Source organism: Scyliorhinus torazame, chromosome 2 (assembly GCF_047496885.1).
Source record: "Scyliorhinus torazame isolate Kashiwa2021f chromosome 2, sScyTor2.1, whole genome shotgun sequence".
Lineage (NCBI taxonomy): Eukaryota > Metazoa > Chordata > Chondrichthyes > Carcharhiniformes > Scyliorhinidae > Scyliorhinus > Scyliorhinus torazame.
Genome location: NC_092708.1, coordinates 20,921,315 through 20,947,552, shown reverse-complemented (window position 1 = coordinate 20,947,552; position 26,238 = coordinate 20,921,315). Strand labels below are relative to the sequence as shown.

General features: G+C 51.3%; 1 protein-coding gene across 2 annotated transcripts in view; it reads right to left on the bottom strand.

Annotated features, from left to right (window-relative positions):
- cfap65 (cilia and flagella associated protein 65) overlaps positions 1–26,238 on the bottom strand; it is a 243,182-nt gene that overhangs the window by 35,137 nt on the left and 181,807 nt on the right. For both annotated transcript variants that reach the window (XM_072469307.1, XM_072469318.1), the window contains exons 28-29: positions 22,011–22,082; positions 18,088–18,281 (exon numbers count right to left, since the gene is read on the bottom strand). In XM_072469307.1, coding sequence (XP_072325408.1) covers positions 18,088–18,281; positions 22,011–22,082 — 266 coding nt within the window. The remainder of the gene's footprint in view (positions 1–18,087; positions 18,282–22,010; positions 22,083–26,238) is intronic.

Here is a 26,238-nt window from a genome sequence, read left to right as displayed (position 1 = left end):
CCAGGTGAGGTTTAACTAGGTCCTTGTATAGTTTTAGCAAGACTTTGCTATTTTTATATTCCATTCTCTTTGAAGTAAAGGCCAACTCCATTTACCTTCCCTATGGTCTGCTAAACTTGCTTTTTGCAATTTTAACACAAGGACCCCCAATCTCTCTGTGCTGCAGCTTTCTGCAATCTCGCTCCATTTAAATAATATTCAGCTCCTTCATTCTTCCTACCAAAGTGCATAACTTCACATTTTCCTGCATTGGGCGAAATTCTCCACATCGCGACGCTGCAAACGCGATCGGATGGAGAATCAGGGGCGAAATTCTCCCCCAACGGCGCGATGTCCGACGACTGGCGCCAAAAACGGCGCCAATCAGGCGGGCATCGCGCCGGCCCAAAGTTGCGGAATGCTCCGCATTTTTGGGGGCCGAGCCCCAACATTGAGGGGCTAGGCCGGCGGCGGAGGTATTTCCGCCCCGCCAGCTGGCGGAAATGGCGTTTGTTGCCCCGCCAGCTGGCGGAAATGGCGTTTGTTGCCCCGCCAGCTGGCGCGGAAATGCAGCGCATGTGCGGGAGCGTCAGCGGCCGCCGACAGTTTCCCGCGCATGCGCAGTGGGGAGAGTCTCTTCCGCCTCCGCCATGGTGGAGGCCGTAGCGGAGGCGGAAGGGAAAGAGTGCCCCCACGGCACAGGCCCGCCCGCGGATCGGTGGGCCCCGATCGCGGGCCAGGCCACCGTGGGGGCACCCCCCGGGGTCATATCACCCCGCGCCCCCCTCAGGACCCCGGAGCCCGCCCACGCCGCCTGGTCCCGCCGGTAAATACCAGCTTTGATTTACGCCGGCGGGACAGGCAATTTCTGGGCGGGACTTCGGCCCATCCGGGCTGGAGAATTGAGCGGGGGGGTCCCGCCAACCGGCGCGGCCCGATTCCCGCCCCCGCCCAATCTCCGGTACCGGAGACTTCAGCGGGGGCGGGGGCGGGATTCACGGGGGCCAACGGCCATTCTCCGACATATGACGCCCCAGGCTTCCGGCCATAATCGTGTTCTCCGGTCCTCGCTGGTGGCGATGACGATTATTGCGTCCCACACCGGCATGCGAAACAGGCATTTGCCTGCATTTAAATGCAATTGGCGGGTTCGACACAGTATGCTCAGCCCTTCTGCGATGCTCCGCTCCTCTCAGGCGGAGGTCTCATGGACATGAATTGCTACAAGTATTTCTAAACATGGACTGGGTGGTATGGCTGCGGAGGGTGAGCAGGAGGCTAAAAACTCACTGAAGAACTATTGAAACTCTCGGGCTTGTGGGGGGGGGGGGTGCCTGCTGATTGTCCACTGTGCCGGTATTGCTCAGAATTCACGGCAGTAGAGTGCTGATCCACTGGCATGTACTGAATTACTCCCCAAATAGCGCCCCCAATGGGAACGCAAACCGTATGTAATTCAGTCCCGGCGTCATGCCCCCTGTCCCTCACCACTTTCCAAACCCAAAGATTTTATCCTGAGCGGTGTCACGGCCTCTGAAACAAAGCATCCAGGTTAACTCCCACCCTCCCTGATGTGTTGCAATGTCCGCAGCTCAGCCTCCAGCTAAATGATTATGAGCTGAAGCTCCTCAATCATGGAATCCTTACAGTGCAGAAGGAGGCCATTCGGCCCATCAAATCTGCACCGACCCGCCTAAATAACACTCAACCCAGGTCCACACCCCCACCCTATCCCCGTGAACTAACCTGCACATCCCTGGACATAAAAGGACAATTTAGCTAGCACAGCCAATCCACCTAGCCTACACATCTTTGCACTGTGGGGGGAAGCCAGAGCACTCGGAGGAAGCCCACGCAGACACGGGGAGAACATAAAACTCCACACAGTCACCCAAGGCAAGAATTAAACATGGGTCTCTAGCACTGAGGCAGTAGTGTTAACCACTGTGCCACCGTGACCCAGATACTTATTGCAAATGTTTTTGCCCAGGTTAATACCAGTATCCATGAGTTTCCACATGCTGCAGCCTTGACACATCACCTGCCCTGCCATACTTATAATCTTGACCTCATTACTTAATTGAGGACTCTGGGTCTGTACTCGTTGGAGTTTAGAAGGATGAGGGGGGATCTTATTGAAACTTACAGGATACTGCGAGGCCTGGATAGCGTGGACATGGAGAGGATGTTTCCACTAGAACCCGAGGGCACAACCTCAGACTAAAGGGACGATGCTTTAAAACTGAGATGAGGAGGAATTTATTCAGCCAGAGGGGGGTGAATCTGTGGAACTCTTTGCCGCAGAAGGCTGTGGAGGCAAAATCACTGAGTGTCTTTAAAACAGAGATAGATAGGTTCTTGATCAATAAGGAGATCAGGGGTTATGGGGAGAAGGCAGGAGATTGGGGATGAGAAAAATATCAGCCATGATTGAATGGCAGAGCAGACTCGATGGGCCGAGTGGCCTAATTCTGCTCCTATGTCTTATGGTCTTATTTATTTTCTTTTAGTTATTTATTGATCTTACCACAAACTGCAGGACAAATTTAAACCTTCGGAAAATAGTGTCTTTGACCATTTATCGAATATTCACCAGATACTCACCAGCAGCTAACCACCTCCCCTAAGGAACATCAGAAACCAATTCCTCCAGGGTGAAAAGTTATAAAGCAAAGGAGTACTGCCCTCCCCTCCTCACCAAACTCCCTCTTCTCACCAAACTCCCGAAGCGGGATTCTGCAATAATAGAGCTATGTCCCCACGCTGGCGTGAAAACCGGCACCAACCACTCCGGCGGCAACGGCCCCCGAAAGAACATAAGAACTAGGAGCAGGAATAGGCCATCTGGCCCCTCGAGCCTGCTCCATCATTCAATGAGATCATGGCTGATCTTTTGTGGACTCAGCCCGAACACCATAACCCTTAATCCCTTTATTCTTCAAAAAACTATCTATCTTTATCTTAAAAACATTTAATGAAGGAGCCTCAACTGCTTCACTGGGCAAGGAATTCCATAGATTCACAACCCTTTGGGTGAAGAAGTTCCCCCTAAGCTCAGTCCTAAATCTACTTCCCTTTATTTTGAGGCTATGCCCCCTAGTTCTGCTTTCACTCGCCAGTGGAAACAACCTGCCCGCATCTATCCTATCTATTCCCTTCATAATTTTATATGTTTCTGAAAGATCCCCCATCATCCTTCTAAATTCCAATGGGTACAGTCCCAGTCTACTCAACCTCTCCTCGTAATCCAACCCCTTCAGCTCTGGGATTAACCTAGTGAATCTCCTCTGCACACCCTCCAGTGCCAGTACGTCCTTTTTCAAGTAAGGAGACCAAAACTGAAAACAATACTCCAGGTGTGGCCTCACTAACACCTTATACAATTGCAGCAGAACCTCCCTAGTCTTAAACTCCATCCCTCTAGCAATGAAGGACAAAATTCCATTTGCCTTCTTAATCACCTGTTACACCTGCAAACCAACGTTTTGCGACTCATGCACTAGCACACCCAGGTCTCTCTGCACAGCAACATGTTTTAATATTTTATCATTTAAATAATAATCCCTTTTGCTGTTATCCCTACCAAAATGGATAACCTCACATTTGTCAACATTGAATTCCATCTGCCAGACCCTAGCCCATTCACTTAGCCTATCCAAATCCCTCTGCAGACTTCCAGTATCCTCTGCACTTTTTGCTTTACCACTCATCTTAGTGTCGTCTGCAAGCTTGGACACATTGCCCTTGGTCCCCAACTCCAAATCATCTATGTAAATTGTGAACAATTGTGGGCCCAACACTGATCCCTGAGGGACACCACTAGCTACTGATTGCCAACCAGGGAAACACCCATTAATCCCCACTCTTTGCTTTCTATTAATTAACCAATCCTCTATCCATGCTACTACTTTCCCCTTAATGCCATGCATCTTTATCTTATGCAGCAACCTTTTGTGTGGCACCTTGTCAAAGGCTTTCTGGTAAATCCAGATATACCACATCCATTGGCTCCCCGTTATCTACCGCACTGTTAATGTCCTCAAAACATGCCACTAAATTAGTTAGGCACGACCTGCCCTTTATGAACCCATGCTGCGTCTGCCCAATGGGACAATTTCCATCCAGATGCCTCGCTATTCCTTCCTTGATGATAGATTCCAGCATCTTCCCTACTACCAAAGTAAAGCTCACTGGCCTATATTTACCCGCTTTCTCCCTACCTCCTTTTGTAAACAGTGGGGAAAGTGAGGAGTTCTCCTCTTTCTCGAGGGCTCGGTTGATGCCGGAGTGGTTCCCGCAGCTCCAGCCGGCGCCGAAGGGCCGGTGCAAGTTCGCACATGCGTGGGCCGTCCGACATATTTCCGCGCATGCGCAGAACGGCCGGTGTATTTCCGCACATGCGCGAGGGTTCCCTTCTCCGCGCCAGCCCCCGGACAATATGGCGGAGCACTACAGGGGCCCGACGCAGGGAAAAGAAGGCCCCCACGGAACCAGCCCACCCGCAGATCGGTAGGCCCCGATCGCGGGCCAGGCCACTGTGGGGGCTCCCCCAGGGTCGGATCCCCACCCCCACCCCGCCCCCCCAGGACGGCCCCCACACACTTACCTGCCAGGTCGTGCCATGTGTCATGAGTAATTCACACCGGCAGGACTGGGCAAAACTTGACAGACACTCGGCCCATCGAGGCCCAGAGAATCGCCGGAGGGGCCGCTGTCAACGGCCCCCGACGGGCATGGCGGGAATTCCAAACGGCGACGGAGAATTGGTAAACCGGCGTCGGGGCAGCGGGGCGGGATTCACGCCTCCCCCCGGGGATTCACCGACCCGGCGCAGGGTCAGAGAATCCCGGCCCCTCTTCTCACCAAATTCCAGACTCCATCTGAAGCTGCACTCAGTGCTGGTCATACAGTGAGTAAAAATGTACGTGTTCTGCACAAAGGGACTAGCTGAGCTCAGGTACAGCAGAGACCAGCTCAAGCTAGCTTCCTTAATTAATTGACTCTTTCAGCTGATGCTAGTATAACCCCAGCCAGCTTCTCTCTTCGGACGCTGTGTGAGATTTACAAGTTAAACAATATTTGCAGTTAAATGTTAAACACAAATGCAAACAAAATTAGATTTTTAGAATGCTATTTAAAATGTCCCTATTCTCATCAAACTTCCACACTCCGTCTGAAGCCGCACACAGTTGAGTTGAAAGAGGTGCGAGGAAACTTGAATCGGAGGTGAAAGAGGCAATGGATATTTAACGAAAGATATTCAGCTGAGTGCTGTTGGCTGCATGGGGTAGCTAACCTGGTCCGAGGTCTACGCTGAGAGGAAGTGTAAAATCTGAAGCAGCTATCCATAAACCAGAAAAGTCTTAGGGGCCGATTCTCTGGAAAGATTTCTAAGTGTGACAGCGAGCGGGAACTGCCATGAGCTTCCTGGCGTTCGGCCCAGCGAGGACGGCAATGCTGTTCAACATTAATTGGTCCACTTAACAAGACGACACGGGCATCTCGCTGCAGATGAAAGCTCGCCAGCTGATTCGCTGGCACCCCCCCCCCGCCCCCCACTAACAAGGTCGCGCAGCACTTAAGTTGGCTCAGCCAACCCCAGCCAGCTCGCAATAATGACACACAGGAGACAGGGACCCCAAGATTCAGGGGCGCTGACTGGGGAGGCTGCTAGAGGCAGTGGCGGCAAGGAGGAATGTCCTGTTCCCCCGAGGGTCCCGAAGAGTCAGCCACAGGGCAGCCAGTGCTGCCTGGGGGATGAGGTAGCGGTGGCTGTGAGCGCCGGGAGTGTGACCAGGAGGACTGGCCTCCAGTGCCGGAAAAAGGTCAATGACCTACACCGGACAGAACGAGTGAGTCGACACCAACCCCCACCCCCCCACCCGAGATCTTTCCGCCCCCACGGGAGCATCCACCCCCACAACTCTCCATCCGACCCCAACCCTCCCTCCAACCCCCCCTCCCCCTTAAAACCCGCCCAACCCTACCTTCATACTCCCCTTCCCATCACTGTGAACCACGCGTGTGGCTAACGATGCCCCTCTGTGTCTCCTCAGGAAAAGCTGTCCCATAATCACCGGGAGAGGACCCAGCCTGGTGGAGGTGTGACAGACAGAGGAATCCTCACCTTCTTTGTGGAGCGTAGCCTGGAGGTAACTGGTGTGGCCGAGGAGAGGGCGGACACCCACACGGGGGGGCTGGTGGACGCCGGAGAGGTGAGGAACAACTGGGCTCCACCCAGAGGACCTGTCAAACGTGAGTTGTTATTGTCTTACTGGCTGACCCATCCCTCCCACTGACCACATGTCCAAACTCCCACAGATCCTCCAGCCGATGGCACCGGCTCATCCCGGGCGGCCCCTGTCCAGCCTCCCATGAGACCCCCTCGGAGGAGAGCTCCGAGGATGTCACTGTAACAATCACGTCACTGCTGTCAACCCCATCCCCCACTAGTGCAGATACACGCACCTCGATGGGACATGTTAGTGGTCAGGCTTCTGGGGCACAATCTGGGGAGCACCACACAGCTGCTGATTTACATCAGGTGGAGGCAGGAACCCCCAGGCGAGACAGCAGTCGGAGGTCCCAGCTGAGCCTGTGAAAGAGGTCAGCGCGGAGCTGATGGAAACATTAGGCTACGGCCGGGACATTCAGAGGGAGATGTCAGCGTCTCTCCAGCTGCTTGGAGGAGTCCCAGAGGCTACGGGTGCTGGAGATGTTGATGGCAATGCGTGGCACCGAGGCCAACACTGCCAGGGTGGCGATCACAGTGGAGAGCCTGGTGCCCGATGTCGGCACCATTAGTGAAGGTATCCAAGACGTTGCACAGTTGGTGGTGGCCATGGCTGAGGGTCTCGGCAGAATGTCCGCCTCGCTGGGGGATGTGACCCAGTACCAGGCCGACTTTGATGAGGTTCTGCGGGACATGTCCCACTCTCAGATGGGAATGGCAGAGGAGCTGTAGAGTTTATCCCAGTCCTAGGTGGGCATTGACGAGGCACTGAGGGCGTCGACACCATGGTGCGGAACATGGGGAACCGCCAGGGCTGGCAGAGCCGGACGATGCAGGGGCGGCCGGGGCGTGAACCAGCTGCCCCTCCGTCCCAAGGCGAACCCCAGGGCCCTATGGGCACCGGCTGGGTGGAGGGGGCACTGAACGGCAACCCGGACCCGTCCCATGGAGTGGGGATGGTGGCCATCAGCTGCCCCGAGTTCCACCCCCCTAATGAGGCTGCGTCTCGCATTCAGCACCCGGGACAGGGCAGCACGGCTGTGCATGTGCCGGTGAGAAGTGAGCCAAGGCCCTCCGGCCCCAGATGATACCCGCCAGGGGCATCGAATGTGACAGGACGCGGTAAGCAGCTGGCTGCCTCCACCTAAAATGTGCATCCTGGGGAGGCACCTAGACGTAGTGGTAGACCTCGGAAGGCAAAGCTCATCGAGAATCACTCAGGGCACCGGGAGAGGGGAGAACAGGGTGGAGGGAGGCAGGTAGAAGGTGAGGTTGGGAGGGGGGTGGGGATATGGGGGGGGGGGGGGGGGGGTGGGGGAGGCAGGACCTTTGGGAGAGTGGGGAATTGTAAAACAATAAACACCCTTGAGCACAAACAGTAAGACATCTCTGTCACTTTCTTCTGCAAAGCGGGCCGACCTCCGAATCCTTGGCATCTCCCCCTCCCCCCTGGGCACACCGAATGTAGGTGATGGGTGTGATCGAGCACTCAGCAGACAGGCAGGGGTCAGACTATGACTTAGATTGAGGAGCAGCGACCCCTCACCCCTCTGCCCTCAACAGTGACCTGTTGACAGTGCCGAAAGTCCCAGCAACCTGGAGTGATGTGATATACCCTGGGAGGGTGGGAAATGGGAGTGGGAGGTGACGGACCAGGCCATATGCTAATCGGGCAAGTATGAGGGTCTCCCTGGCCCTCCGGGCTTGCCGGACCTTCACTGCTGCCGTCTGTCCTGCAGCCTCCAGCTGGGCCTAAGGTTCCTCCCCAGCCTCGTCCTCCAGCCCCTGCTGGACCGGCGCCACGTCATTGTCCTCACCCTCCTGCTCCTCCTCAGAGGTAGCCACATGTTCCTCATCATCAACCTCCAATGCATCACCCTGCTGCTGTGCGAGGTTATGGAGGGCACAGCAGACCACCACAAAGCAGGTGGCCCTCCAGCGGTGTACTGGAGTGTACCACCGGAGCGGTCGAGGCATCTTGAGGAGTCCGATGCACCGCTCAATCACACCCCAGGTGGCCTCATGGGCCTTGTTGTATCTGCTTCGGTCTCCGGCCTCCGTACTGGCGTCATCAGCCAGGTCTTCAGCGGATACCCCTTATCCCCCAATTGCCCATCCTGGGGTGGTCCTCAAAGAGGCTGGGGATGACTGACTGCTCCAGGATGTAGCTGTCATGGACACTCCCAGGGAAGCGGGAACACATGTACATTATCTTCATCTGGTGGTCGCATACAAGCTGAATGTTGAGGGAGTGGAACCCCTTTTGGTTAACATAGGGCACCTCCATATGACCCGGTGAGCGCAGGGCAACGTGCATCGCCTCTATTACCTCCTGGACTAGGGGCATCCCGGTGATGGTGGAGAAACCTGCTGGCTGGGCATCCTGTTGGGCCCAGTCCATGTCAAAGACAATGTAGTCTTCCGCCCGGGCATACAGGACATTCGTGAACTGCCGGAAGCACCGGGCTGTGGCCTGTGAGATGCCACACAGGTCCCCGCTCGAGCCCTGGAATAATCCTGAGGCATAAAGGTTCAGAGCTGCGGTGACCCTGACGGCCACCGGGAGTGGGTGTCCTCGTCCTCCACGTGGTGACAAGTTTGCGAGGACGTGGCACAAATGCCGCACCATCTCCTGGTTGAGGCGGAGCCTCCTGCGGCTTGCGCTGTCAGTCATTTGTTCGAATGTCAGTTGAATATTTTACACGTACAGGGAAAGGGTTGGCTCACTGAAGGATAGGCAAGGGAATCTATGTGTGAAGCCAGAGGAAATGGGCGAGGTACTAAATGAATACTTTGCGTCAGTATTCACCAAAGAGAAGAAATTGGTAGATTTGAGGCTGGAGAAGGGTGTGTTGATAGCCTGGGTCACATTGAAATCCAAAAAGACGAGGTGTTGGGTGTCTTGAAAAATATTAAAATAGATATGTCCCCAGGGCCTGATGGGATCTACCCCAGAATACTGAAGGAGGCAAGAGAGGAAACTGACTGCTGAGGCCTTGACAGAAATCTTTGGATCCTCACTGTCTTCAGGTGATGTCCCAGAGGACTGGAGAATAGCCAATGTTGTCCCTTTGTTTAAGAAGGATAGCAAGGATAATCCAGGGAACTACAGGCCGGTGAGCCTTACGTCAGCGGTAGGGAAATTACTGGAGCGAATTCTTCGAGACAGGATCTACTCCCATTTGTAAGCAAGTGGTCGTATTAGCGAGAGGCAGCACGGTTTTGTGAAGGGGAGGTCGTGTCTTACTAACTTGATAGAGTTTTTCGAGGAGGTCACAAAGATGATTGATGCAGGTAGGGCAGTGGATGTTGTCCATATGGACTTCAGTAAGGCCTTTGACAAGGTCCCTCATGGCAGTCTGGTACAAAAGGTGAAGTCACACAGGATCAGAGGTGAGCTGGCAAGATGGATACAGATAGGTCATAGAAGGCAGAGAGTAGCAATGGAAGGGTGCTTTTCTGATTGGAGGGCTGTGACTAGTGGTGTTCCGCAGGGATCAGTGCTGGGACCTTTGCTGTTCGTAGTATATATAAATGATTTGGAGGAAAATGTAACTGCTTTGATTAGTAAGTTTGCGGACGGCACAAAAGTTGGTGGAATTGCGGATAGCGATGAGGACTGTCAGAGGATGCAGCAGGATTTAGATCATTTGGAAAATTGGGCGGCGAGATGGCAGATGGCGTTTAATCCGGACAAATGTGAGGTAATGCATTTTGGAAGATCTAATACAGGTAGGGATTAAACAGTGAATGGTAGAACCTTCAAGAGTATTGACAGTCAGAGAGATCTAGGTGTACAGGTCCACAGGTCACTGAAAGGGGCAACACAGGTGGGGAAGGTAGTCAGGAAGGCATACGGCATGCTTGCCTTCATTGACCGGGGCATTGAGTATAAAAATTGGCAAGTAATGTTGCAGCTGTCTAGAACCTTAGTTAGGCCACACTTATAGTATAGTGTTCAATTCTGGTCGCCACACTACCAGAAGGATGTGGGGGCTTTAGAGAGGGTGCAGGAGAGATTTACCAGGATGGTGCCTGGTATGGAGGGCATTAGCTATGAGGAGTGGTTGAATAAACTCGGTTTGTTCTCACTGGAACGAAGGAGGTTGAGGGGCGACCTGACAGAGATCTACAAAATTATGAGGGGCATAGACAGAGTGGATAGTTAGAGACTTTTCCCCAGGGTAGAGGGTTCAATTACCAGGGGGCATAGGTTTAAGGTGCGAGGGGCAAGGTTGGAAGGAGATGTACGAGGTAAGTTTTTTCACACAGAGGGTAGTGGGTGCCTGGAACTCGCTGCCGGAGGGGGTGGTGGAAGCAGGGACGATAGTGCCGTTTAAGAGGCATCTAGACAAATACATGAATAGGATGGGAACAGAGGGATACGGACCTCGGAAGTGTAGAAGATTTTAGTTTAGACGGGCAATATGGTCGGCGCTGGCTTGGAGGGCCAAAGGGCCTGTTCCTGTGCTGTACTTTACTTTGTTCTTTGCTCTTTGAATGCCCAGCGACGTCTGTCGCGGGATTCCATCTTTGGGTCCCTCCCTGGCTTGGTGGGCAGCAGGATCCTCAGGATGTGGGGAGGGGTCCGGCACATAGGCCACCACCCCGAGCAGCTGCAGATACTGGTGCTGCCGCCATCTTCACCGTCTGGCCGCCCGGACTACCAGCAGCACCATTAGGGCAAACTTGGAAGCATGGTAAACTGTGAGAAGGACAGTGTAGAACTTCAAAAGGTCATAGATAAGTTGGTGGAGTGGGCAGATATGTGGCAGAGTAAGTTCTATGCGGAGAAGCGTTAGATGATGCACTTTGGTAGGAAGAACATGGAGAGACAATACAAAATAAGGGGTAAAATTCTAAAGAGATTGGAGGAGCTGAGGGAGCTGGGTGTGTACGTGCGTACATCACTGAAGGTGAAAGAGCAGTTAATAAAGCAATTTGCACAGTGGCATGATAGCACAGCGGCTAGCACTGTTGCTTCACAGTGCCAGGGTCCCAGGTTCGATTCCCGGCTTGGGTCACTACGGAATGTAGCCACTGGGGGCTTATCACAGTAACTTCATACTTGTAGCAATGAAAGGCTATTATTACTTTTATTATCTGTGCGGAGTCTGCACGTCTTCCCTGTGCCTGCGTGGGTTTCCTCCGGGTGCTCTGGTTTCCTCCCACATGTCCCGAAAGACTGTTAGGTAAATTGGACATTCTGAATTATCCCTCAGTGTACCTGAACAGGCGCCGGAGTGTGGCGACCAGGGGATTTTCACAGTAACTTCATTGCGACGTTAATGTAAGCCTACTTGTGACAATAACAATTATAAAGATTATTCTTATTATATGATTATTTTTAGCATTGTTGCCTCACGGCGCTAAGGTCCCAGATTCGATCCCGGCTCTGGGTCACTGTCCGTGTGGAGTTTGCACATTCTCCCAGTGTTTGCGTGGGTCTCACCCCCACAACCCAAAGGTGTGCAGGGTAGGTGGATTAGCTACGCTGAATTGCCCCTTAATTTGAAAAAATGAATTGGGAACGCTAAATTGTTTTATTATTATATAGTATCCTGGACTTTCTTAATAATCGCACAGAGCACAAGAGCAAGGATGTTATGCTGATTTTTTACAAGACCTCAGCTGGAGTATTGTGTACAGTTCTGGGTGCCACACTATGGCACACTAACAGGTTCAAAAACAGCTTCTTCCCCGCTGTTACCACACAGCGGGGAATGACCCTCTTATGGACTGAAATGATCTTTCTACACATCGGCCGGGATTCTCCGCTACCCGGCGGGGCGGGCCGTACCGGCGCTGAGGAGTGGCGTGAACCACTCCGGCGTGGGGCTGCCCGGAAGGTGCGGAATCCTCCGCACGTTCAGGGGCTAGGCCGGCGCCGGCGGGGTTGGCACCTCGCTAGCTGGCACCGGCGAGGTTGGCGCCTCGCCAACTGGTGCCGAAGGGCCTCCGCTGGCCGGCGCGAGTTGGCGCATGCGCGGGAGCGTCAGCATGTTCTGGTGTGATCCCAGCGCAGGGGGGTTCTTCTCCGCACTGGCCATGGCAGACCGTCACAGCGGCCGGCACGGAGGGATAGAGTGCCCCCCACAGCACAGGCCCGACCGCAGATCGTTGGGCCCCGATTGCGGGCCAGGCCACCGTGGGGGCCCCCCACGGGGCCAGATCCCCCCGCGCCCCCATGAGGACTCTGCAGGCCGTCCGCAGAGCCAGGTCCCGCCGGTAAGGAGCTTGTTTGATTTACGCCGGCGGGACTGGCCGAAAACTGGCGGCCACTCGGCCCATCACGGAGCGGAGAATCACTGGGGGGGGGGCCATTGCCAACAGCCCCCGACCGGTGCAACGCGATTCCTGCCCCCTCCGAAAAACCGGCGCCGGAGAGTCCGGCAACCGGCGGCGGGGTAGGATTTACACCGCCCCTCGGCGATTCTCCAGCCCAGCCGGGGGTCGGGGGGTCGGAGAATCCCGCCCACCTTCTCTACAGTTGTAGCACTGCACTTTGTATGCTTCATCCGTTGCCCGTGCCTATTTATTTACATTGTGTATTTATGTATGTCCTATGTTTTTCATGTATGGAACGATCTGTCTGGACTGTCTGCAGAACAATAATTTTCACTGTACCTCAGTACACGTGGCAATAAATCAAATCAAATCAAGACCTGAACGTATTGGAGAGGGTGCAGAAGATGTTTACAAAAATAGTTCCTGGGATGAGAAACTCGAGTTAAGAGGATAGATTGGAGAGGTTGGGACTGTTCTCCTTGGAGAGAAGAAGCTGAGAGGAGATTTGGTAGAGGTGTTCAAAATCATGAGGGGGCTGGACAGAGTAGCCAGGGAGAAACTGTTCCCTCTCGTAAAAGGATCAAGGACAAGAGGGCACAGATTTAAAGTGATTTGCAAAAGAAGCAAACGTGATGTGAGAAAAATAACCTTTCCACCCAGCGAGTGGTTGGGGTCTGGAATGCACGGCCTGGAAGTGTGGTGGAGGCAGCTTCAATCGAGGCGTTCAAGAGGGCGATAGATGGTCATTTGAATAGAAACAATATGCAAGGTTAGGGGGGAAAGGCAGGGGAAAGCCACTGCGTTATCAGGTTCATTTGGAGAGCCAATGCAGACAGAATGATCCGAATGGCCTCCTATTATGCCATAACAATTCTGTGATTCGCCATCAGTCTATTTACCTGCACTGAATTCCAGGGAGGTAAAGCAAAGCAAACGATTACGGAGGGAAGGAGGTGGATTCTCCGATCCCGCGTCGGGTCGAAGAATCCCTGGGGGGGGGGGGCATGAGAATCTTGCCACGCCACCACGATTCCAGCTCGCCAATTTTCTGGCGCTGATCGCCGGTCGGGGGCCATTGAAAGCGGCCCCCCGGCGATTCTCCGGGCCTCAACGGGCCGAGTGCCCGCCGAGTTCAGCCGAGTCCCGCCGGCGTGGGTTACGTATGGCACGCATGGTCCCACACGGCGGGACCTCGAAGTTCTGTCTGGGGGGACCATCCTTGCGGGGGGGGGGGGGGATCCGACCCGGGGGGGGCCTCCACGGTGGTCTGGCCCGCAATCGGGGTCTACCGATCGGTGGGCAGCCTATTTCCGTGGGGGCCTATGTTCCTCCGCGCCAGGCCCCTGTAGGGCTCTGCCATATTGCCCAGGTGCCGGCGTGGAGACGGGAACCCACGTGCATGCGGGAACTCATGTTGGCCATGGCGCGCATGCGTGAACTCGCGCCGGCCGTGGCTCGCCGGTTTTCGGGCGACGGAGCTGCGGAGACCACTCCAGCACCATACTAGCCCCCTAGGAAGAGGTGGATAGCTGCTAGGTGAGGCCCGTTGATGCCGGAGTGGCTCGTGCCACTTTCCACACCGGCTTCAGAACTTGCCCGCAGGAGTGGAGAATCCCGGCCATGAGCTATTGGTTTGGAATGTGGGAAGAGGAAACTACGTTACTTTGCAGTGAAGACGTGAAATGAAATGAAAAATGAAAATCGCTTATTGTCACAAGTAGGCTTCAATGAAGTTACTGTGAAAAGCCCCTAGTCGCCACATTCTCAATGGGCCGAATGGCCTCCTTCTGCACTGTAAATTCAATGATAATCTATGATTAATCTAGGACAAAGGTTCTATTAACACAACATCGTGGGCCGAAGGGCCTGTTCTGTGCTGTATTTTTCTATGTTCTATTCCGGTGCCAGTTCAGGGAGGCTGGTACGGGAATTGAACCGTGCTGCTGGCCTGCCTTGGTCTGCTTTCAAAGCCAGCGATTTAGCCCAGTGTGCTAAACCAGCCCCTAGATGGGGGAGTTTCACATGATCAGAGTAAGTAGCAAGGCCAAGAGTAACGAATAAATGATAGTGAGACCAATGTAAAGCTCCAATGATAACTCTATAATAAGAACGAGAAAGCAGGTCTTGGCATCTTCGACTCCAAGTTTATCGTGTTCAGCAATCACTTCTACAACAACACCACAGTGCCATTTCTATACCGTTTATATTTGGTGCAGTACAAGGAATGAACCCGGTTCAATGAAGAGTGCAGGACAGCATGCCAGGAGCAACATCAGGCAGACCGAAAAATGAGGTGTCAACCTGGTGAAGCTACAACACAGGACTACTTGTGTGCCAAACAGCAAGTAATTGACAGAGCTAAGCGATTCCACAACAAACGCATCAGATCTAAGCTCTGCAGTCCTGCCACATCCAGCCGTGAATTGTGGTGGACAATCAAACAACTCACTGGCGGAGGAGGCGCCACAAATATCCCCATCCGCAATGATGGAGGAGCCCAGCACATATGTGCAAAAGGCAAGGTCGAGGCATTTGCAACAATCTTCAGCCAGAAGTGGCGCGCATCACAGATGTCAGTCTTCGGGCAATATGATTCATTCCACGTGATATCAAGAAACGGCTGAAGACATGATACTGCAAAGGCTAAGGGCCCCGACAATATTCCGGCAATAGTACTGAAGACCTGTGTTCCAGAACTTGCCGCACTCCTAGTCACGCTGTTCCAGCACAGCTACAACACTGCCATCTACCCGGCAATGTGGAAAACTGCCCAGGTGTGTCCTGTACACAAGAAACAGGACAAATCCAACCCAGCCAATTACCGCCCTATCAGCCTACTCTCCATCATCAGCAAAGCGATGGAAGGAGTCATCAACAATGCTATCAAGCGACACTCAGCAGTAACCTGCTCACGGACGCTCAGTTTGGGTTCCGTCAGAGTCACTCAGCTCCTGATCTCATTACAGCCTTGGTTCAAACATGGACAAAAATGCTGAATGCCAGAGGTGAGAGTGACTGCCCTTAGCATCAAGGCAGCATTTGACGGAGTATGGCATCAACGAGCCCTCGCTAAACTGGAGTCAATGGGAATCAGGGGGAAAACTCTCCACTGATTGGAGTCATACCCGGCACAAAGGAAGATGGGTGTGGTGGTTGGAGGTCAATCATCTCAGCTCCAGGACATCACTGCAGGAGTTCCTCAGGGTCGTGTTCTCGGCCCCAACCATCTTCAGCTGCTTCATCAATGACCTCCCTTCCATCATAAGGTCAGAAGTGAGGATGTTTGCGAATGACTGCACAATGTTCAGCACCATTTGCGAATCCTCAGATAATGAAGCAGTCCATGCCCACATGCAGCAAGACCTGGTTTAGCACAGAGCTAAATAGCTGGCTTTTAAAGTAGACCAAGGCAGGCCAGCAGGATGGTTTACTTCCTGTACCAGCCTCCCCAAACAGGTGCCGGAATGTGGCGACTAGGGGCTTTTCACAATAATTTCATTTGAAGCCTACTTGTGACAATAAGCGATTTTCATTTCATTTCATCTGGACAATATCCAGGCTTGGGCTGACAAGTGGCAAGTTACATTCGTGCCACACAAGTGCCAGGCAATGACCATCTCCTACAAGAGAGGATGAACCACTGCCCCTGGACACGCAATGGCATTACCATCGCTGAAACCCCCACAATCAACATCCTGGGAGTTACCATTGATCAGAAACTGAACTGGACTAGCCAATATTAATACTGTGACTATCAAGGTAGGCCAAAGGCGAGGAATCCTACAGCGAGTAACTCAACTCCTGACCGCCCCCCACCCTCCCCGCAAGCCTGCCCACCATCTACAAGGCACAAGTCAGGAGTGTGATGGAATACTCTCCACTTGCCTGGATGAGTGCAGCTCCAACAACACTCAAGAAGCTCAACACCATCCAGGATAAAGCAGCCCGCTTGATTGTTTCCCCCTTCCACAAACAATCAATCCCTCCACCAGCGACGAACAGTGACAGTTGTGTGTACCATCTACAAGACGCACTGCAGTATCTGACCAAGGTTCATTCGACAGCACCTTCCAAACCCACGACCACTACCGTCGAGAAGGACAAGAGCAGCCGATACCTGGGAACCCCACCGCCTGGATGTTCCCCTCCAAGTGACTCACCACCCTGACTTGTAAATATATCGCCGCTCCTTCCCTGTCGTTGGGGCAACATCCTGAAACTCCCTCCCTACAGTGGGTGTTCCTACACCTCAAGGTCTGGAGCGGTTCAAGAAGGCAACTCACCACCACCTTCTGAAGGGCAACTAGGGATGGGCAATAAATTCTGGCCTAGCCAGCGGCGCCCACAGCCCGTAAAATTAATTTTTTGTAAACGGGCTATTAAACAATTAATGTTGTATGAGGAGCGGTTGAGGACTCTGGGTCTGTACTCATTGGAGTTTGGAAGGATAAGGGGGGATCTTATTGAAACTTACAGGAGCTGGACAGAGTGGACGTGGAGAGAATGTTTCCACTTGTAGGAAAAACTAGAACCAGAGGACACAATCTCAGACTAAAGGGACAATCCTTCAAAACAGAGATGAGGAGGAATTTCTTCAGCCAGAGGGTGGTGAATCTGTGGAACTCTTCGCCGCAGAAGACTGTGGAGGCAAAATCACTGAGTGTCTTTAAGACAGAGATAGATAGGTTCTTGATTAATAAGGGGATCAGGGGTTATGGGGAGAAGGCAGGAGAATGGGGATGCGAAAATATCAGCCATGATTGAATGGCGGAGCAGACTCGATGGGCCGAGTGGCCTAATTCTGCCCCTATGTCTCATGGTCTTAAAACCTCAATTCAAACTGAAGTACTGGGGAACATTAACTGTTTCCTGAGAACCTAAGGTGGTCTTTTAGGTAGATAGTACATTTAGACCTGGACAACATCCAGACAAGTGGCAAGTTACATTCATGCCACACAAGTGCCAGGCAATGACCATCACCTAGAAGAGAGGATCTAATGCTTATCAGGCATGCATTATAGTATTGAAAGAAATGTGCTCTTCCTAGTGTGCCTGATTTGCATATTTTATTGTGACGAAAATAGGATTGACAATCCTCTGGGATTGACCTGGAATCTGCAGGAATGAAGGCTAACCTCCAGGACATTGCCACGAACAAACCAGGGGTAAATATCATCAAGGCACTGAAAAGAACTATCCTTTTCCCCCAATTTTCTTTAAATATTTAACTAATTAGTCTTTAAAATATTGATGATGAGGAGAAAAATGTTTGACTGGGACTCAAGAAGGGTCGAATCAAGTAATGAATCTGTTGGAAATCTGAAATAAAAACAGAAAATACTCATCAACGTGGCAGCATCTGTGGAACGGGAAACAGTTAATATTTCAGCCTCTATGAATTTCCATCAGAGGAGTCTGTTTATTTTCCGATTGGCCATAGGGAATGGGTGCACCAAGAGGGCGGTGTGGCGTGTGACCGCTGGCGAGAGCATGGCGAGAGGTCTGTGGGTGAATACTCCAGGAGAACGTCCAGCCAGAGTTGACGACCCGACATGCACATCCCGTGGCTACCCACAGACATGCCCTACCTCATGATGTAGTGCTTAGGAACCTCAGTTGGGAAGTTTGTGTGATATTCCTCCATGGAGTGAGATCTGGCGGTGACTCCGAGGTGCAGCAAGAATGGTTTAGCTGGCATCGGCTTCAGCCACAGTCCGGCGACTGGTTTCCTACTATGTTGGCCTTCCCATGTTTCCATTGGCTCCTTGATTGGAGGGAGCGTCTGTGCAGGGACAAACATACCTCAAGCAATTCTGACTACTGTAATTCAATCCACTTTCAAGTGCTTGGCAATGCCTGATGCCGACCGAGGTTACAAGGTTGCTTTCACAAGTTTTCTTAGATTAGGCAACATCAAAGCATTCCACTGACTTGTAACATAGAATAAACATTGTAGGCAGTGAATAAAATTCCCACAACTCTGCCCGAACAATGTACTCTTACCCCAGCTTCAGAAACATGCTCTCTAATACACCAAGGCAATATTACACATTAACCTGTTGCTCGCTGTCCTTGGGGGAATTACTGATGTACTGAATCATAGAATTTACAGTGCTGAAGGAGGCCATTCGGCCCATCACGTCTGCACCGGCTCTCGGAAAGAGTACCCTACCCAAGCCCACCCCCCCACCCTATCCCCATAACCCAGTAACCCCACCCAACTTTGGACACTAAGGGCAATTTAGCATGGCCAATCTACCTAACCTGCACATCTTTGGACTGTGGGAGGAAACTGGAGCACCCGGAGGAAACCCACGCAGACATTGGGGAGAACGTGCAGACTCCACACAGACAGTGACCCAAGCCGGGAATCGAACCTGGGACCCTGGAGCTGTGATGCAACTGTGCTAACCAATGTGCTACCGTGCTGTACTGTATTACGGGCTGTTCTGTGCTGTAACCGTGCACTCACTGGAAACTGTGCTGAGACTGCTCCAGGGAAACTGGGGCAATATAAATGTTTAACAATTCCTTGTTTTGAACAAGGAATCCACGAGATCAGGAAGGATTCTAGTTTTGTACCTTGCCCAAAATTGTGACTGCTTTTGGAGCTGTTGAAAGGAGGACCCAGAAGCAAGACGATCGGGAGGAGAGAGGACCCTAGAGGCAGTCACCGGCACCTCGAAGAGCAGGTGCAAAGAGGACCTGGGTGCATTAGGGAACACAGTTTAAAAATAAGGGGTCTCCCATTTATGATAGAGATGAAAATAAATCTTAATAGTGTGGCGAATCTTTGGAACTCTCTTCCCCAGAGAGCGGTGGAGGCAGAGTCAATTAATATTTTCAAAGCAGAGTAGATAGATTATTGACTAACAAGGTCAATGGTTATTGGGGCTTGGTGGAATGTGGAGTTCAGACCACAATTGACCAGCCATGATTTTGTTGGGTGGTGGAGGAGACTTGAAGGGCCAAGTACTGCTCTACCTAATTGGCCAGCTAAAACCAAATACTGCAGATACTGGAAACCCAAAATAAAAAGATGCTGGAAATACTCAGCAGGTCAGACAGCACCTGTGGAGGAGAACAGAGTTTTAAAAAAATATATTTTTATTCGGCTTTTAACATTTTATACATGATACAAAACAATGCAAAAACAACAAGAACACAGCCCCCCCAATTCACCAGCCAACACCCCAATAATGCTAAGAACCCCCACCACCACCCCAACCCCTTCTCTCAGCAGCTGACGGTAACCAACTCATTAATGTGCAGAAGAAACAGAACGCATCTCTTGTGGAACCCCTCACTAGCCCCTCTCAAAGCAAACTTAGCCTTCTCCAAATACAGAAACTCCATCAGGTCCCCAAGCCACACAGAGGCGTAGGGCGGAGAAGCTGACCTCCACCCCAACAGGACCCACCTGCAAGCAATCAGCAAGGCAAAGGCTAAAACATCTGCCACCGCTGCTGTCTGCAGTTTTACACCCCAAATATGGTCCCCAGGGGCTGGGCTCCAAATCCACGTGCAAGATCATCAACATGGTGCTGAAAAACGACCTTCAAAATTTCTCCAACTTTGGCCAGATCATATGTACATGATTGTCTGGACCTCTCCCACACCGCTCGCAAATGTCCTCCACCTCCTCAAACAACTGGCTCATCCTTGACATAATCAGGTGCGCTCTATGTCCTACCTTTAGCTATACTAACCCCAGTCTCGCTCACAAGGTCGAGGCATTCACCCTCCGCAACACCTCACACCACAAACCCCCGTCCAGCGCCACCCCCAGCTCTTCCTCCCATTTGGCCTTAACCCTCTCCAGCGATATCACATCCTCCTCCAAAGTCTTCCCATTAATCACCAAGATGACCACCCCCCGCCCTCCAACCCCATCACCGACAACACCCTCTCCAACAACGAGGAGGGCAATGTCACCGGAAAGGTCAGGAAAACCTTCCTTGCAAAGTTCCACACCTACATATACCTAAAGGCCTTCCCCCCCCGTAGAATCCCAAACCTCTCCAAACTCACAAACTGCCCTTCCAAAAACATGTCCTTCATTTCCATCACCCTCCGCTCCTCTCAACACGGAAACCTACCATCCAGCTTTGCCGGCTCAAACGCACGATTCTCTCGTACCGGCATCAGCTTCGACCCTGCCCCCAACTTAAAATGCTGCTGGAACCTCCTCCACCGCCGGACTACCCGACTACGTCCCTGGGGAAAACGTGAGCAGCGCCGTTGAGGAGAAACAGAGTTAACGGATGTGATTCAGTGGACTTGAGTTCACGTCCGCTGAATGGCATGTTTAACGGGGCGTTTCTCCCACTATTTAACCGCACTTTGCCTTTGTTTGGCCTCAGGGGAATTCTCTCCACCGAGGCTACTGAAATCAGTCAGCAGGAAAGGCTCCTCGCAGATTGGTGTGCCATTTTAGAAGGCTGCCACAATCTTTCACCCCACCCCGCTTTTTTGGCTCCCCCATTTTTTGGACCCTCCTTCACACCCCCGACCTTGGGGAGGTCCCCGTCAACCCCCGCCTCATCCTCCCTTTATCTGGTAAGCCCCCCCCCACCCCCGTCAGGGCCCACCTGGCACCGCTGTTCTAGCTCCCTATCAGTGCTCCTGCAAGCCTGGCAACGCTACCATGGCACTGCCAGGGTGCCTGAGTGGTACCACCAACTTGGTGCCCAGGTACCAGAGGGACAGCCAGGGTGCCACCTTGCCCTGTACCCGACCACCTGGGGATCTCCAATGGCCTGGGAGAACCCCCTCCCAGGTGCTCTTATGACTGGTCCACGGTTGTGCAGACCAGTATAAAATGGCGACCTGGCGAGGTTTCCCAGACGAGACCGTTGAGTACCGGGCACCAGGAGAAACCTAATGGCTCATTTAAATATGCATATCATATCCAAATCATAATGTCTCATGAGGTTTGGTTGAATCGCGAGATGTTGCGAGCGTTGCGAATCTCATGGGAGGCCTCTCTCTCTTTCGAGATTCAACGGCCTTGATCCAACACCAAAAGTGGCACGGCGACGCTGTCCAATCACGGCCATTAACTCTGGTTCCCTCTGCAGATGCTGCCTAACCTGTTGAGTGTTTCCAGCAACCCCTGTTTTTATTGCTCTTGTCGACTTTGATAGACAGGCAGAGTGTCAAACCAGTGTCTGATCCCATGGACTTCACAACCAGAGAATTAGATTAAACTCACCCACCTGGTCAAAGAGAAGAACTTAACTTGATTACAATCCCAATCCATTTCACAAAACAACCTTTGACAAAAGAGACTTTCAGATGCCGCAATGTCAGTAACATAAGAAAGTGAATATCAGATCATTTGAATTACGAGCTTGCCACTTAGCCAGCTCAAAACAACCTAATCCTATTTCAAAGACATTTAACATACCAGCTCTTCTTTCCCTCATCGTGAATTTTGTTACACTTTTTCACATACCTCTATTGATTTATCTCCACTATGCCAGGCTGTACCTCAGTCCATATTTCTCACCTTGTACTTCATAATCTTAGGGCTCAGGTCCTTGTGTGTCATCTTGTGACTTTCTTGTAAGTCTTTGCAGCACTTTCAGAGAGAAAGGAATGAAACTGAGTTGGCACATTTAGAAAACTCCGTATTCAACCCTATAGATGTTCTAAACCATTGCAGCCAACAGGAATACCTAAAGAAAAAGGCACCTTCAACCAAAAAGAACAACTTGATATGGTGACATTTACAACCTCAGGGCATCGTAAAGTGCTTTACAGTCAACAAGTGACTTGTTTTTTGAAATTATTCACTGTGTAGGAAATACACCAGACAATTTGCAGAAATCATGCTCCCACAAACAGAAATGTGATAATGACCTGATGATGCATTTAAAAAAAATTATGTTCAACAGTTAAATATTGCCAGGGCACCAGGGAGAACTCCTCTGTTTTTCACTGAGATAGGACCGTGTGCTTTTACGCTGAGCTGGGAGGGAAGTTGGGATCCCACTTTAATGTACCTCTAAATGTTGCGCCTCTAACAGCGAGCAGTCCCTCAGTGCAGCACTGGAGCGGCAGCCTCGGTTACGTTCCCAAATATTTTTTAAATCTGCCACAAGGAGGCTTACATTAACACTGCAATGAAGTTACTGTGAAAATCCTCTGGTCGCCACACTCCGGTTCGGGTACACAGAGAGAGAATTCAGAATGTCCAATTCACTCAACCTGCACGTCTTTCTGGACTAGTGAGGAGAAACCGGAGCACCCGGAGGAAACCCACGCAGACACGGGGAGAACGTGCAGACTCCGCACAGGCAGTGACCCAAGCCGGGAATCGAACCCGGGTCCCTGGTGCTGTGAAACAACGGTGCTAACCACTGTGCTACCGTGCCGCAATCTGTGCTGTCTACGAACATTCGGTGTCGGAGCAGACGTCAGCCATTTGGCTCCTCGAGCCAATCCCACCATTGAATGAGATCGTGGCTGATCTGCTTGTGTTGAGTTCCACATTCCCCATCTCGGGTGAGATTTGAACTCAAAGGCAAGAGTACTACCCACTGAGCCAAAACTGACATACTAAGCCTCTGTTTGCAAAAAAATCCTATTCACATGGCGATATAATGGCCATGGCTCAATACAATTATGACTGTTTCGACCTCAGGGTTAATGAACATACTGAAAAATATTGGGCTGAATTTTATGGTCCCCCTCAGCAGATCTGCAGACTGTCAAATTTCCCAGCTGGCCTCTCTGTTGGCCTCCTATCTGTCCCAAACAGTCTGCAATTATACACCCCAATTGAGGCTTTTAAGTGACCAATGACCAATTCTTGGCCACCAGCCTGAAATGTAAGGCTGCTGGGAGTTGGGATCGATGGGGAATATCAGCAGATCACCAAGCTTGTATATCAGGAAGGAAGTGACGATGGCACCTTCCTCTAAGGTTCCCCTTCCATCCCAAAGACTTGTCACCTGCCTTTGATCCCCGCTCCTGCTCCTATCAACCCCTCCCCCACTGGCCTTTCCATCAAGAACCGTGCCCCCTGATGCTCCACTTCCTGTCCCGTCCCCCCACCCCACCAAGGTCCAATACTCCTCCCTGCCATGGGGCGGCACGGTGGCACAGTGGTTAGCACTATTGACTCACACTCCAGGGACTACTGAATTTTGCTCGGATGAGCACAAGAGCTTTCTTTCAGGTGTTATTCAACTGACTCCTTAGGTGCTTTTAATTAAAAAAAAAACAAGCTTTATTCTAAGAATTTAGTTAGCATTTGTAGAAACACACACAGCAAGAATTTGTATCAATTACAAACATAAAGACCCCACACAGCTACAGTAATCTATGTATAACCCTTAATGAATTCCCCCTTAACTGTTCCAATTCCATAACAAAATCCAAGTAAAACTAGGAACCCCTTTTCAAAGGCGTGGCCCAGAACACTGTATTGTCACTTGACTAAGACTGTTGTTACTGGTACTTGGTTCCACTTTTCAACCAGCAGATTTAAATTCCTTCCAGAAAGCAATTATCTCTTTTAGGTTGCCAAGCAGTCCGGAACAGCTTTCAAAAGGAAGATAGAGAGAGACCCTCCTTTCATCCTGCGCAGTTCAAACCAGTCCAAAAACTCAAAGCGAAGGTAAAACTCACAGCCACAGCTCAGCTCAGCTCCACCCACAAAAATGACATCACTGAAGCCATGTGATAAGACAAAAACCTTTCTTAAAGGGACACCCACATGACACTGGCCATTGGTATTGCTGGGGCTACAGAAACCACAGAGCTCCCAACCAATCAAATTGGCCAGCAGCCCTCTGAGATTGGACTTCTGCCAAGCTGAGGGGCAGAAGTCCCATCTCCAGTCAATTAACTCTCCACAGAGCATTAAATGGCTTAGGGGCTGTCCGCCGCCTCTTTGGGTGGTGGTGTGGGAAACCTTGACATAGCAATATCATTCCCAATTGATCCAGTAGGACCAAATTTAAATCCTTCTCAGGGCAAAATTGATTCATCTTAGTTTCGATCATGATATGCATCAGTTAGCCAGGGTTGTGGAGTCGGAAAGTCAGCCCGGGTTCCCACTCCCACCATCCCAAAAAGTGTGGACATCAGGTGATAAAAGAATCGAGTTTGGCTATGATGCCGCACCAGAGTGACCTGCCTCACCCACATTTGATGCAGCAGTAGTGTGCATCGTGCCAAAATTGATCTGGGGCTCCATAATGTGGATTGCAATCTACTAGGCCCACATATTAATCTGCCGCAAGCTTGTCAACAGGGATCCAGCATCCCCTGCACAGTGTTCCTAACCCTGGGATTAAAGACTCCGCACGCTCTCTATTTGCCACCTTGATTGGACTGATCCTAGTGGTGAAAGCTCAACTCGGACCTCTGGTCAACAGCTGATAAGTAAACACCACTGCTGTGGGCCTGACGTCACATGTCTGCCAGACCGGGTAAGGATGGGCAGATTTCCTTCCGCAAAGGACAATTGGGTTTTTGCAACACTCGGCAATGGTTTCATGGTCATCATTAGACTTGTAATTCCAGATTTGTATTAAATTCAAAACTGCCACAGTGGGATTCAAACCCAGGTTTCCAGAGCATTACCCTGGGTCCCTGGATTACTGGTGCAGTGACAATACCACTACACCACTATGTCCCCCTGAAATTACACCGCATTATATTACTAAACAATCGCTCAGCAAATGAATTAATGACGAATGCCTCTATTACAATAGCGGAGAGAGGTATTTGAGGCCAATACCTTTGTGGGTGGCACGGTAGCACAATGGTCAGCACTGTTGCTTCACAGCGGCAGAGACCCAGGTTAGATTCCCGGCTTGGGTCACTGTCTATGCGGAGTCTGCACGTTCTCCCTGTGTTTGCGTGGGTTTCCTCCGGGTGCTCCGGTTTCCTCCCACAAGTCCCGGAAGATGTGCTGTTAGGAGAATTGGACACTCTGAATTCTCCCTCTGTGTACCCGAACAGGCGACGGAATGTGGTGACTAGGGGATTTTCACAGTAATTTCATTGCAATGTTAATGTAAGCCTACTTGTGACACTAATAAAGATTATAATATTATCATTGTCATAAGTTCATAAGATATAGGAGCAGAATTAGACTGAAGAGGTAGAATTCCAAACGGACTACAGAAGATACAAAATGGATGCCGCCAAATATAAAATGGACTCTATCAATGTTCTTGACCCTATGTTATTATCAGTGTCTGCTGCTGAAGTAGTAAAGCTTTGTGCAAAACAAGTGATCCACAACCAGATGCATCCGGAGAGACAATGAGCCATTGGCAGCCTTTGCCCAATGTCTGTATTCTTAGCTACTTGTAACTGACAAAGGGGCCTCAAATTAAGGACCTAGCAAGGAATGAGGAAGGACATGTTCAACGTGGCTGGATTATTGACCCCATGACTTTATGTAACCGTTATCTATGTAATGAATTGATCGGGTAAGGCAAACTGCCAATTAGAGGCTTTAGGAGTTAACTTGTAGCCATTTATGGCATTGAAGATGCATGTTATGAATTGTGACGCAAACAGAATTGATTGGGTATATGTAAATGCGAATGCAAACTAATTCTGCTTTCCTAACCCAGTGCGACCTCAGCTCAGGCGAGAAAAGGTGCTGCACAGACCGTGGGGGTCAAAGGCCTCTTCTCCCAGAGCTCTGAAAATTAATAAATTGCTTCTTTACTCACTCAAAGGTCTATTCGTGAATATTTTCACCTACAAGA